We start from the raw sequence: 15,159 nt of genomic DNA, 5'->3' as shown, positions 1-15,159 counted from the left end.
TTTGTTTTTTTTTTTTTTTTTTTTTTTTGTTCCTGTGCACATCAACACAAAAAACAAAGCTTTCAACCACTAGTTTCTACATAGAACCAAATGCTCATTTTTCTTATTCATTCTGTTCGTCTCTGTAAATCTCATTTCTATTTTATATCTTAGAATAGCAACCATGGAAATTTTTGTTTTGTTTGTTTTTTAGTGCTCAAAAACATCCGGTGTATTAATATATTCAAATGCTGATGGCACTAATTACCTGTGATTTTAACACATTATTGGCTGGGGGGGTTTTGCAGAAATGAACACCCTATGGCGTTAATAGGTATCCAGGCAATAACATGTTAAAACAGTTGTGCAGGTGGAAATGTAAATTGAGCTGGTTACTTATTTCATTGTGAATTGTTTTATTAAGTTACTAATTCCTTAACATTCCATTGCGTTTTTGTGTAAATCCAAGTTTCTTATCAAATTTCTATGAACTCCATTGTATTTAAAGTAGCTGTGATACTTGAAATCCTGTGATGAAATCTCATGGTAAATTAAGGTTTAATTGCTCTTGGTGATATATTGCTTAATATATTAACTGTGTTTTGTGTTTTAGGCCATGACCACAATGTTTCTTCAGTAGCCATCATGCCCAATGGAGATCATATAGTATCTGCCTCAAGGGATAAAACTATAAAAATGTGGGAAGTGCAAACTGGGTAAGTAGATTTAGTTGAAAAGGCATCAGCTTAAAGAAGTAATATACAACAAAACTATGTTCTGATTGTTCTAGTAAATTTGGCTGTAACCTAGAATGATTACCATGACAGAACATTTTAAAACTTAAGTTTTAATCTCTAAATGTCTACCCAAAAGGAACAGAGAAATTATGGAAGAAACTCTATATCCTTGAGAGCCATTTTCTGTGTAATGGCTTATTTTCTCTGTGGTCTTCTTTTAGGTGATCTCTCTGAGTTGAATTAAAATGTAAATAACATTTGTGCAGGTATGCCCCATTAGGCTTAATTTGGTTGTGCTTAGAATTACATGACTGTTACAATAAAACCTTAACCTACTGGTTTTGTCCAGATTAGTAAGAGCATGCCTTTTCCCCAACATGGCTAGAAATATTTTTGTTAGGTTTACTGTGTGTGCTTAGTTAAAAGATTATATTTCTCTCTATTTTTGTTCCTTCTAGATTTCGATTTGGTTAGCTCTTTAATGATACTTCCATCAGCTTATTTTAACTGATGTTTGACTTTCCAGCCTGTCTCCCTCTTTTATTAACCAGGAATGTACGTGTATTCTGTTGACTTGCATATGATGCCAATCCTCTTGGTTCCAGTGCATAGCTAGTTTTGTATCGCTTCTGGGAAGGGTCCCAGTGATTGCTGTTCACAGTGTAAATTATTATGTATTTTTTACAGCTACTGTGTGAAGACATTCACAGGACATAGAGAATGGGTACGCATGGTGCGGCCAAATCAAGACGGCACTCTGATAGCCAGCTGTTCCAATGACCAGACTGTGCGTGTGTGGGTCGTAGCAACAAAGGAATGCAAGGCTGAGCTTCGAGAACACGAGCATGTGGTGGAATGCATTTCCTGGGCTCCCGAAAGCTCATATTCTTCCATCTCTGAAGCAACAGGATCTGAGGTACTGTATGATTTGTGTTATTTCATGATTTTGTGGCTGTTATTATTTGAGAACCTTAAATGACCTTCCCCGAGTCTCTGTTTCATGCACTTAATGCATTATAAAATCTGCATCCAGAATTCTGAGTCTTGAAATTCTTTCCAACCTGCAGATAGATGTGTTTATATTTTTTAACCAGTGGTTATTGTTGCTGTCAGTTGACCCTTGATGTGTACTAGGGTTAGGGTAAGTGAAGTGGTCATTTAAATTAATCATAAATTAATTATAATTGTCCCTGTTTTAAGAGTATACCAATACAAAATAAAACTTATGGGAGAAGTTAAAGCCATCTTCTCGGAGAATAGCTTTTCTCAGGACTTCAGTGGGTGGTCCAGTGGTTAAAAGACTCAGCTTCCTGATCAGGGAACTGAGATTCCACATTCCATGTGGCATGGCCAAAAAGTAAAAACAAGAATAGCATTTGTTTTAAATGAAGAATATTTCATATGGAGTCCTCTGATGTTCTTGATCATTTGTGCTCCTCATGATTTCATTTCTTTGTAATTAATACTTCTAAAATTACAGAGTAATTATTTCTGTAAATAAGTTGTGTGAGCCAAAATTGACATTTCTTTTTTATAACGACGTTCCAATTGTGGGTTTTTTTTTTTGCTTGTTTGTTTGTTTTTTATTTTAATAAATGAAGACTCTCACCCTCACCTACCCCCACCAGTTATTTTTTAAAATGAAGCTTTTTGGGTAATCTCTTCCTAATTGGCTGGCTAGTTGCATTTTCAGGTTTTGTTTTTTTTCTTTTTACTGCCACCTGGTGGTGGTTACTTACGACGTCATAGATTCATTGCGGCTGGGGCAGTAACAGTTGTATCCACCTCTTTCTGACCTCGGATGAATAAGTCCTGGATATCTAATGTACAGCATGGTGACTGTAGTTAACAGTACTGTATGGTATACTTGAAATTTGCTGAGAGGGTACATCTTTAGTGTTCTTTTCACAGAACACACACAAATGTGGTAATTTGAGGTGATGATTGTTGATTAGCTTGATTGTAGTAATCATTTGTATACATAGCTCAGAACATAAGTGGTATGCCTAAAATACACATAGTTTTTGTCAAAAAATGCGGTTTTACAAAATTCGAAATATAGATCGTTGTTGGGTAGTTGTCATTTAAGTCACTTAACTTCTTGCCCAGGAAATTTGATTTTATATGTTTTCTATAGACTAAAAAAAGTGGCAAACCTGGGCCATTCTTACTGTCCGGATCCAGGGACAAGACTATCAAGATGTGGGATGTCAGTACTGGCATGTGCCTTATGACCCTGGTGAGTTTGCATAATTTCACTGCTGCTTTCGCATTTTTACTCTGTGCATATCTTTTGGGGTCAGGTGCCTTGTGATTTCCTAGTAAATCTCAATTATTTGAAGTTCTAAAATAACTTCTTTATAAAGATACTTTTGGTTAAGAGCATGATTACAGTGATATGGAGGTTATTTCTATAGACTATTACATTATACAGTGGATCTGCAAAGCCAGTCAGTGCTAGGAGGGAGATTCTAGCCATTGTATCTCTAAAATTATGTAATATCTCCTATGAAATATGTTGAAAACAAATATTACAGACTCATTTATATTTTTTGAAACTGTGCTTCTTGATCTCATTATATTTACTTTTAAAATGAATCCTTTTAACTTACTATCTATTCTCATGTTCCAGTTTTATTTGGTTATTTTAAGCATTCAGTCATGAACAGATTTTAGTATGAGAATATATAAATTACAAGAAGATATTATGGACTTTCTTGTTTGCCTTCAGGAGTTCTGAGGGCGTCCATGGACATTAATCCAGTGGCAGCTTTTATAATTTGGCATGAATATTTGTTTAGAGGTTCTTTAGGTGTTAATTATATCTTGAAGCGACTGTCTGTCTATGGGATATGGTAGACACATATGGAAGTATCATCAGGAACTGATTGGCATTCCTAGAATGCTAGATTTCTAATTAAAAAAAAAATAGATAGGCAGTATATTTTAAAAAGAAGAAGAACTGATTAGAAAATTAAACTTTCCTCTTAGTATTCTGAGCTGAGTTCAAATATACTATGTTGCTGTTTGAAAACATGATCTACATTTAAAAATCAGAAAGCATGTGCTCTCTTATTCTGGAACAACACAGGTCACCCCATTAATTTCCCTGGAGGTTTCTGCCTCCTGTTTTTCAACTGAAAGAGATTCTTTTTTCCTGCATTATTTTGGTGTGGCTCCAAGAAACGTTTTTTGATTTTTATTAAATCTTCTGCAACTCTAGTGATTGGTGGGTGGCTTTTAGAGATCACTGTAATAAATGCTAGTTTATATTTAAATAGCCATACATGGCTAATGGCTATCCTGTTGGACTGGACTACTCTAAACTCTCTTCTTAAATTACTATGTTAAAAAAAAAAATTACTATGTAGATGAATATGGTGGCTTTTTAAAAACATGTGAACATGGTATACTATACATACTGCTTTGCAGTAGACTTTTAACTTAGAAGGTATGTGGCATTTGCTCATGTTGTTATATACTCAGTACATACAGTGCTTTGTTGAACATCTTTGTTAACTAATTAGTCACCTTACACATTCTTAATTATTTCTTAGGATAAATTGTAAGAAATGAAACTGCTGGACAGGGAATATAGGTAGATGAATAGATAAATAAAGATACACAATAAATACCTACATATCCTTCATCTAGAGTTGCCAGTTGTCAACATTTTCTTTTCTCCATATGTGTTTTGTAGATTTTGCTGAACAGTTTGAAAGTTACCTGTAGACACCATGACACTTGACCCCAAATATTTTAACATGTATTTCCTAAAGTATATTTTATAAAACCTTAATAAAGTTGTCACACTGAAGAAATTTAATACATTATATATTTAAATTTTCTCTAGTTACCCTAGTAGTGTACTTTTAAGTATTTTAGCTACTATCCAGGAACTAGTTAAGTATTATATGTGTTGCATTTACTGGTCATATCTTGTTAGTTTCCAATTTCCTTTAATCTAGAAGGACTCCCTAGACTTTTTTCCCCCTTTTGCCTTTATGGCATTGGCGTTTTTAGTGCATGTAGTTTCAGTCTGTTTTCATAGATGCTGTTTAAACTATTTATCCCTTTATTAAGTCATACAACTTCTTGTTTTTAAGGTGGGTCATGATAACTGGGTACGTGGAGTTCTGTTCCATTCTGGGGGGAAGTTTATTTTGAGTTGCGCTGATGACAAGACCCTGCGTGTGTGGGATTACAAGAACAAACGATGCATGAAGACCCTCAATGCGCATGAACACTTTGTTACCTCCTTGGGTATGTACGAGTTACATGGCTTCTGAGCAGTTAGGTTTTGGAGTGCCAGACCTAACAGTTTAATCTGACCCTATGGATGTTTCCAGGTAAGAAATGAAGATGGGCTTTCAGGGCAGAATAGAAAAGACAGGTTAAAGACCTTATGGATTCCTACTGTTTGTTTGAAATTCTTCTTTCCTTAACTCTCTCCATCATCAGCCTTATAATAAAACAATTACTTTCTCCATTGCACAACATTGGTTTTGGAAACTAGAATTATGAAGAGGATGCTTACTGACTACTCTGAAGGGTAATTTTTCTTCCCTTCTAGTTTGTAAGTTTCTCAAAGGAAATTTTAACCTTTTTCCTCTGGCATGTATATACTCCCATGTACTGGGAACTCAGAGAATTGTATTTACACTTAATAAACATCCTCAATATCATCTGGACCTGAATTTAGAATTTAAGATAGTAAATATAATACACTAGGGTATTATGGATCTAATAATGAAGATGGAGCAGTAGAATAGGGCTAATGCTTAAACCTTACAGAATTGATGGGAGGATTAAACGTGAATATAAAGCATTAATACTAAGCCTTGAGCATAGTAAGTGTTCAGTAAATGGCTGCATTGAGGCTGTCCCTGTTAGAATTCAGTGTTTATTCAACCTCAGTTGGAAAGAGGATAGTGGGGGAGGTATTTTTTTTCAGAGATTTAATATAGGATTTCATTGTTTCAGTTTCCCTTACCTAGTTGGTAAGCTTGTGATACATCTGCTTGGGGTGGATGTGTGGCTGAATAGAAGAAAAAATGGATATTCCTGGCATTTGAACGTGTTATTTTGTGCCTTATTAAACATTATCTGTGGCTCAATCTGATTTTAAAGTAAGCCTTTTCTTTTTTTTTCAGATTTCCATAAGACGGCCCCATATGTGGTTACTGGCAGTGTAGATCAAACAGTAAAGGTGTGGGAGTGTCGTTGATTGAGTCTTATTTGGCCCCTCCTCCCTTTTTTCCTCTGGATGCACTCTGATGATACCATGGTTACCCCATCGAGCTCTGTTTAAATAAATATTGTCCTTTCATGTAAATTATTCTGGATGTAGATTGAGCTTATTAAATGTTACACACAAAGTATTCATGCATGGTGAATCCAAATTGTATACTGTAAATTTACATACGTTGTCTAGAAGTACCATAGGGTTTAAAAACCTGGGCTGGCATTGGTCACACCAGGCCTAAGAAGGCAGAAGTTGAATAAATTGAACTAGGGCACTAAACTGAATAGTTGACAGTGTCATTTTATGTTGGATTATTAATTCCTGTTTTTCTTTCTGCTGTCTGTTGGTGCCTGACTTGATGGCCTCATTTGGGGGAAAGTGGTGGTTTATTAGGGCTTTTTCTGAAATGTGTATCTATGTAACATCACTTAAGTGTGCTTAATAAATCTTCTTTAAGGATGTTAGATAATAAGGCTACAATTCAAAATCTTCTGAACCATCTATGTAATTAATGGGGATTACATATTGGAATTTTTGTCATGACACATTTGCCAAATCAATGGGATACATTTGTTTTGGCAGCCTATCAAGCAAAGGCTAGTGGTATATTTATGTAAGAAAATGACTGTAAATCTGAAATAAGAAAAATCTCAGCAACTAATAACAAATCATTTATTTCATTTGGGTCTTACTGCTTTGTAAACAGGTTAAAAAAAAACACTGTAATACTCTAAGCCTCTCTTTTCCACACTAGACACACTTCTAGTTGTATTCTCCATACTATTAGACTGTATAGTGATGTGATTCCCAAGTAGATTTTAATCTTCCCATTGAGTGTGTCATGGTACAAATCACTATTTGTTTTTGATGTTTTTTAGGGATGTGCAATGTGCATAACATAATGACAAAGAGATACTGAAAAGGTTATGTTTGCCCATTTTAAGGGAGTGGGAGAAATAAAGCAGTTTGTTCTTCAACATGAATCTGATAGCGATTTGAACTGTGTTTTACAAGTTTATTAAAAAAGACAGGGTTTAATGGAGCGTGCATAAAAATGTACTGTGTTTTCACCTTTTGTTTATATATAAATGTTTATGAGTATATAGGCCTATCTGTAAGTGGATAAGTCTGTATATGTATATATATATCACACACACACACAACCTCCATGTCCTTGGGTCCTGGGTTTTTGAAGAAGTGCTAAAACATATAAATAGAATAAATCTTGCTGTGGAAATACCATGCTTTAGAACAAATCCTTTTTGATCTTAACGCTTCTGAAAACTAGGTCTGACTCTGTGGGAATTTTTCCCAGCTAAAGAAAATCACTTCCATTATCACCCCCACCCCCAATTTGGCTGTTGAGCATTTTACACATCCCTGATATGTTGTATATTGTGATCCAAAGTCACTACAAGTAGGTTTAAGAGAATTTTTATCTGTGACTTTGGAAACAATATTCCATTGCAGATTAATAAATAATCCCACTGCTTAGCTAACCAACATTTTTTTTTAAAGAAGGTCATTTGAAAAGTTAACAGAACAATGAAATAACAAAGTTTAACAAAGAAATTTATCTTGGATTGCATTTATCCATTTACACATAATTTTTTTTAAATATTCTTTTTAGTATTCAGTGGAAATTTGGTTCCTGAAAAAGACAAAGGGTTAGAGTTAATGTCCTGTAGATACACACCCAGAGAATAGGCCATATATTTACTAGAAGCAGCTTTATGTCTAGCTTGTGTCTTTTTGTTTGTTGGCTTGTTTTTAATAATTCCTGAGAGATGTCTCTGGAAGGAAAAGTGTTTTAAAAACTAATGACTATTTTTGAGGACAAAAATGACAACTTAAGCTAATTTCTTAAATACAGTAGGATAACTTTCAGGACAATATTGCCTCACAACCCTGCTCACATTGAGAAGTCTTTTTTTCGTTTACTCTTAGCTGTTCTGACTGGATTTTTCTACAGAAGCTATGGAAGATTATCTTTGTTCTCGTTTGCTGCTATTTCCTGTCCTACTTTAAGAAATATAAATACATAGAAATGGTGCATCTTTAACATTTGTTTGTACATGTATAAATGTCTTGTATTTTAATTCGTTTTTAGCATGTAGCAACACGAATTGTTCAAGGGTAAGCCACAACATCTAGAAATCACTCCTAGATACGAACAATAAAGGAAAAAAAAATGGTACCGATTTAGGAGGAAACAAAGCCGCTGTCGCTGGGTTTTCTGTGCAGCCTGCAGTGACTTCCACTGACACACGAGGAGAAACTGTCACTGTAAACCAAGTCATCCTTGTTGGGAGAGTGCCACAGCCTGCTGCTTAGTTGAGTTACCAGACATCCTCCACTTCCGAAGCAGCGAACGTCGAATCTCAGGGATGGTCCTCAACTGGATCCAAGTGTAAAGAGCCCTGTTTGAATAATGAGGGAGGGGGAGAGTGATCCATCCACAATCCGGAAGCAGATTTGCAGAGGTTTCCTGCACTGTTGTTTGACACTGCCCTGTTGATGCCCTTTCTTCCTGTTTCCTGCGTTTTCTCTGTCTGCTGTCTAACCCTGTGCCTTGCCTGGGATAAGTACAATGATGAGGTTACTGGTTTGGATTGTAAGTAGAGGAATTTATTAATTGGTTTAGAGGTTCACTGCTGCTTTGTCACTTTCTCAATCAAATTGGCCACTTATTTAAGAAATAAAAAGCTGGTAGAACTGCATCCTCCAATGATGATTGACCTTTTGTGTGTGTGAAAAACAGACATTCCAGTGCCACCCTGACATAACGTGCCCAAGACGTGCTGGCCGCGCTCCTGACAGTGCGAGCCACGGAAGCTGGTTGTAGACATGGCTTGGAGAATAGTTGCTTTTTGACATGGCATCTTGCACTTTAGTAGGAGACTGAGACTGTCCTGTTCTGTCCATTGTGGTGTGACCAGTTGTGTGCCCGGAGCACTGCTGCAGAACTCACTAGTGTTAGCTCGCCGTCCGGGCTGCGGGCACTCGCTGTAGTCTCCGGAAGCTTTGGCTCTAGGTCACCAAGCCCGGTCTCCTTAGTGTCAGTGCCCAGCTCTCGTTTGCCTCTCTCTGTTTCTGTGTGAACTTCCAGATAATATCACTCATTAAATAGTTTTTTTTTTAATTTATTTAAAGAAAAACTATTTAGAAGAATATTTCGTTTTGTTGACAGTGGTGGCTTGATAATCCTTAAGCAACTGAAAGTAAAATTGTCGAAGGAAACAGCACTGAAAAGATAGTTTATTCTGTCCAGCTGTATATAAGTCCAGTGTGTTAACTAATCTAGATGATGCAAAGAAGAATCAACCTGGTAGAGAAGCAACATGTACAAATCAGTGAAAAAGGTTTCAGTTTTTTTCAGTGGGGTGGGGGGAGGGCAAGCTGGATTTACAAGTCACGACTGGACTGAACTGGCCTTTTAATCTTTCCACTCTATCATGTAAGTAGCTGCTTTCTTGTCCTGCCTATCCTTCAGGCGTCCCTAAAGCTCACTCTGAAGATGGTAGAAACAGACACACAATCTTCGAGTTTAGAAGTTGATCCTGACACTGACATGAAGGCGAACGTTGATTCCATGCGAACGAACAGTTACAGAGGTGGTGATTGGAGAAAACCGTTCCCCAGATTGTAAGAGTTAACTGAAGATATTGACACAATTAAAAAAATCAGTAAAGGAATGTATATAATATTGCTCTTGTGTTTTACAGTAAGATTTGTTGCTCTCAGACTGTGTAAAACAAGATTTATTCATGTTTTCTGCATATTAAAAAAATCTTATTGTACCAATTGGTAAACTATTAAATGCCTATAAAACTAGATGTGATTTTTATTTTTCCGGTCTTTTTGTGCACAGATTCAAAACCTTTTAAGTTGAGTCCTAATAGGAAGCAGGGTTGTGTTCAGCACCAGTCATAGAGTAAGAAGCAAGTTGCTGGCAGGGCCGCAGGGCCTTACCCTAGGACAGGGCCAGCTCTGCCTGTGCTGTCTGCTTTCTTCACCTGATTTCTGGGAGAGCTAGGAGTAACAGCTGCAGCGGCTCGCACAACCCACTGGGTCGAGCAGGTTCAGGCCGTTCTCTAAGGCTCTGCCCTTCCCTCCAACAGCTGTTTCTGACAGTGGCTACAGCTGAGGCCAGGAAGGACATTTTACAACCCCCTTGTAAGGATTTGGTCCTCAAGTGGTGGTCAGCACCCCCCAGGAGAAGTGACTCTACTGCTTTTTGTCTTTCTGATGAGTGAGCCTTTTTATTCTGCCCAGTGGTCTTGGATTCTTGGAGATAGTTAAGTCGCTCAGTTGTGTCCACTCTTTGTGACCCCGTGGACTGAAGCACACCAGGCTTCCCTGTCCTTCACTATCTCCTGGAGTTTGTTCAAACTCCTGTCCATTGGTCAAAATGTACCAAGAATCCCCACCCTTTTCCCCTGATGCCCCATGGCTGTCTATGTGCTGTCTTTTCATCTCTGTACTACTGCCCAGCTAGCATCCATAGCATCTTTAGGGCACCTGTGAGGTCTCAGCAAAGGACAAGTTGATGATGTAGTGGCTTCTTAACAGCCCATGCCTTTTAGGAAAGTGGCCTCTCTATGCCGGTGCCCCTCCAAATGAGAGGCTGGGCCAAGAGCACCAAGTAATTTGCTTGAAGAGAACAGTTTCCTGGGTCTTGGAGCTTTTCCATTTCATCACAGTGCTCCTCTTTCCCCCTAGTCTGAGGTTCAGATGATGAGCCTGACCACGTTCCCTCAGGGTGGAGTTCCAGCTTGAGTGTCACTGTCCTGAGGTGCACTTAGCTGTTCAAAACACACCAAGCTTCTTAACAAGACTGATGGTTGCATGTGTTCCTGATGCAGGATGAGGTCAGGAAGACTTGGTGGAGAACTGGTGCTGTATCCTGGGTGTGGCAGCTCTGTCCCTGTTAGTCTGGTGAACCTTGTCTCGAGAGTAGACGGGCAGTTCTCCACTGCTGAGGAAACTGACTGTGTGCTCCCCATTCCAGCATCAGTGTCATCTGGGACCTCATCAAAAATTCTAGTTCTCAGGCTCCAGTTTAGACCTACTATATCCAACACGGTGCACGGGTACCTGCTTAGTTGCTTCGGTCATGTCTGACTCTGCGACCCTATAGACAGGTGTGGTGGTGTGTGTGTATGTGCTCAGTTGTGTCCAACTCTGCAACCCCATGGACTATATAGTCCGCCAGGCTCCTCTGTCCATGGGATTTTCCAAGCAAGGTTAATCTTCCCAATCCAGGGATTGAACTCATGTCTCTTGCATCTCCTGCATTGGCAGGCAGGTTCTTTACCACTGTGCCACCTGGGAAGCCGATGATGGATAGGTGAGATCCAGCAAATCTGTTGTGACAGACCATCCAGATGATTCTGATTCTGATAAGTTTGAGAACCACTGATCTAAATGGCTGAACTACGTTTTCATTGAGACTTTTGTCATTGTCACTGGTCCATGGGCCCTCCAGCTGGGGTTTGAACTCAGACCTCTACTTTTTCACTGACAGTTTGACACATGGATTTGTTCCTTTGTATTTTTTTCTTCCCATTCCCATCTCCAGTTTATTATTTCTTATGTAAACACATGGGATAGCTACATTCCAGGAAGAAGGGCAAGGATTGTCTCTTACACCAAAGTAACTGCCTTTCCAAGATCTTGTATATATAAATCCAGTAAATGAAGGGGCTGAATGGAAACACTTCATTTTTTTCCTCACCATATCAGAAACATAACTAAAAGTGAATTTTTGAGTGAATAAGTTCAACACTTTACTTTGCCATACTCACATTTAAAGGCTGCATCTTTCCTGAAACTATTTAGACACATCATGCAGACACTCCTAGGAATGTTTTGAGATCACTCTTACTAAGAATAATAACCATCATTTTCTCAAAACACTTTGTCATCATCCCCACTTCATCTCCAGTCCTCTGAATAGAAGTGATGATACCCCAAATTTGAATGCCTGTCAGGTGTCAACACTTTTCAACACACCCTCTTCCTCACATAGACCCCCCTGCTGGTGGATATTAGCACATTTTTACCTACAAGAAAACAGGCTCACCTAGGGTGAGGCCATACATGTGCCAAGGGTATGGAGCTAATTAAAGAGTGAACTAGGACTTGACCCCAAATGCACTAGCTCTTTCCCTTAACTGGTTCTGCTTATTTTAAGCGTAAGCATCTAATAAGTGTAAGGAGGGCCTTCTGACATCTTTCAAACAAACATTCTTTAGCTTACTGTAAGTAATACAGGAAAGACCCTCATCCCACCCACCCCTGAGGCCCTCTCTGTCACCACAGCCAACTCCACTGCGCAGTGACCATTAGGAACGGGGTAGGTAGAGGCTGGGAGTGGGTAAGAACTGTTGCCCACACTCACAACACAGAAAGGCTCCTCATTCATTCTATCCGAAATGACTGTTCTTAGGGTAATTGTGTCCTGAATGGCTTGCATCTCAGTGAGTTCTTTAAGCAGTGGATTTGCCTGTTTAATGTAGTTGTTTCCATTTGAGGAGGCCCCCTGGTCCTCTGTAAGGTGTCCTGATCATGCATGCCTTGTTTGATTGCTGGTGTTGACACTGGAAGTCGACCAGAAAATACTCAGGCCACATCAGGATACCTTATTCTCACCTTTAGGATGTGTAGGAATTACTCAACTAAGTCTACAAGTTCTCACAATACTCATATTTAAAATGAAAATGATGCCACCGACAGGGGCTGTTTCCAAAATTTACAAACAGTTCATACAACTCAAATTACATAAAAACCAAACAACCCAATCAAAACAGGGGAATAAGAACTAAATAGACATTTTCCCACATACAGATGGCCAACAGGCACATGAAAAGGTACTCAAAAAGGCTAATAAGAAATGCAAATCAAAACTACCATGCAGTATCACTTCACACCGGTCAAAATGGTCATCATTAGAAAGATTACTGGGACTTCCCTGGTGGTACAGTGGTTAAGAATCCGCCTTGCAACAAAGGGGATGCTGGTTCAATCCCTAGAAGGGGAACTGATATCCCAGATGCCGTGGGGCTACTAAACCACAACTAGAAGGTCTGTGCGCCACAATGAAAGATCCCATGTGACATAGTGAAGATCCTGTGCACTGCAACTAAGACCTGATGCAGCCAAGTAAATAAATAAATTAAAACAATAAACGTGGGAGAGGGCATGGAGAAAAGGAAAAACCCCCATAGTATTGGTGGGCATGTAAATTGGTGCAGCTAGTATGGAAAACAGCAGGGTGGTTCCTTAAAAAGATAGAACAGTTGCCACATAATCCAGCAAATACCGTATATCTCTTACTTGTGGAATCTAAAATACAACACAAATGAACTTATTTACAAAACAGAAACTGACTCAGAAAACAAAGGTTACCAAAGGGAAAGGGTGGTGGGGGGTTGGTGGGAGAGGAATAAATTAGGAGCTTGGGATTAGCAGATACAAACTACCATAAATAAAATACATAAACAACATGGTCCTATTGGCATCTTCTCGACCCAGCAATGGAACCCAGGTATCCTGCATTGCCAGCAGATTCTTTACCATCAGAGCCACCAGGGAAGCCCCCATTGTGAGCACTGGGAAGTATATATTCGATATCCTTAATAAACCATAAGGGAAAAGAATATGAAAAATAATACATAGATCTATCAGTGCATAAGTCACTTTGCTCTACACCAGATAGACCTTGTATTAATAAATCAACTACACTTCAACTGAAAAAAACCAAACAGGACTTCCCTGGTGATCTAGTGGTTAAGACTCCACACCTCCTCTGTAGAAAGCACCGGTTTGATCCCTGGGGGAGTTCTACATGTAGTCTGGTTCGGTCAAAAATAACTAAATTTGGAGGGCAGGAGTGAGTGGAGACATGATACAACTTAATAACAATTCTTTTAAAACTATTTTTGAAGTTGCAAAAGTTAACACCATGTTAACTAAGAAATGCAACCAGGCAAGAAAAGGAGAGCAGAAAGTGCAAGGCCAGCCTCGGGGCCACAAGGAGGCGCAGGTGGGCGTAGTTGACAACACCTGCAACCTCATCTCCATCAACAGACCTGCATGCCAGTTCTCACCCTAACCCTTCCTAGATGCCACTGTTCACCCTTTCTCAAAAAATCACTGTCAACCAGCAGGAGAAAGGGTGGATTCCACACCTCTCTGTCCTTTATAAAACAGCCCCTTGTCATTTGTGTTCTAAAAGGTACTGGCCATCGCTAATAAGCTTAAGGGATCAACCATGAAAAATGGGCCTCTCAGGTGACTGGACAACAGTAATTAAACCTGATCCCTTCTCAGCTCTTACAAGCTGATGCCCCCACATTCACCTGCGAGACACATGACTAGTGTTCACAGGATGAAGGCTACAAGAAGGGGCGCATGTTTAGAACACAACCAGGAGACTGTTCCCCCCAGGGGTGGGAAGCGAGCGGGAGGGAGCATCGCTAAGCAGCGCTTAGGAGGAAATCTCATGGATGTCCTCCAGCTGGCTCAAGAAAACTAACAGACATCAGGACCGGAATTTTTGTTTCCATAATGTCACATACAAAGCAGTCTCCAAGTATTCAAAGAGGCATTCCAGTTCCGCATGAGGCTGCGCGCCTGTCTGCTCAGAACTATGGCTGTAGATACCTCGAGACAGGTCTCCCCACAACCCTTCCCTCCTCTTCACAGGTCCTGTCCCTCAAGCCCACCTAGGTGGGCTCTGCTCCTCCCAGGATATTATATCGAAAGGGCCTACATAGGATGGCAAATTTCAGACATCCCTCTACTCCAGTCTTCTGGGGTTGGCGCCCAGTCCTCCTCACAAGCGCAGGGACAATGGTGATGCCCAGTTAGGTGTGCAACAGCCTATCAGGGCCTGGGGCCTCACCTGGAAACGCCCCTCAACCCAGCCAGCACCACAGAGTTCTTTAGAGGCGACAGTCTCCTAGTTGCCTTTCTGATGTTCATCGTGTGCCCTTGCCGTAGGTCTAGTCACCAGCAGACTGGTAAGCCCCAGCTGGGCGCCTGTGGCTCTGTCCACCCCCTTCCTCCCACTTAAGTGACATTATAAGGAAAATCCTGAATTTGACCTAAAGGGCTTTCAACTCTTATTACTAGGTACTGCTTCTGGCAATAATCTTCACCATCGAACAAGACTGGTACAGAACACGCAGGAGA

At 39.5% G+C, this 15,159-nt stretch overlaps 1 protein-coding gene across 2 annotated transcripts in view; it reads left to right on the top strand.

Moving 5' to 3' along the window:
* The window catches only part of PAFAH1B1 (platelet activating factor acetylhydrolase 1b regulatory subunit 1), a 66,439-nt gene extending 56,644 nt beyond the window's left edge, over positions 1-9,795 (top strand). For both annotated transcript variants that reach the window (XM_065908466.1, XM_065908467.1), the window contains exons 7-11: positions 593-695; positions 1,404-1,632; positions 2,854-2,955; positions 4,823-4,979; positions 5,870-9,795. In XM_065908466.1, coding sequence (XP_065764538.1) covers positions 593-695; positions 1,404-1,632; positions 2,854-2,955; positions 4,823-4,979; positions 5,870-5,943 — 665 coding nt within the window. In that variant the 3' untranslated portion in view covers positions 5,944-9,795. The remainder of the gene's footprint in view (positions 1-592; positions 696-1,403; positions 1,633-2,853; positions 2,956-4,822; positions 4,980-5,869) is intronic.
* Positions 9,796-15,159: the final 5,364 nt, after the last annotated feature.

This window comes from Muntiacus reevesi, chromosome 18 (genome assembly GCF_963930625.1).
Source record: "Muntiacus reevesi chromosome 18, mMunRee1.1, whole genome shotgun sequence".
Taxonomy (NCBI): domain Eukaryota; kingdom Metazoa; phylum Chordata; class Mammalia; order Artiodactyla; family Cervidae; genus Muntiacus; species Muntiacus reevesi.
Note: the sequence above shows the minus strand (reverse complement) of the source record. Positions and strands in the feature narration are given on the sequence as shown.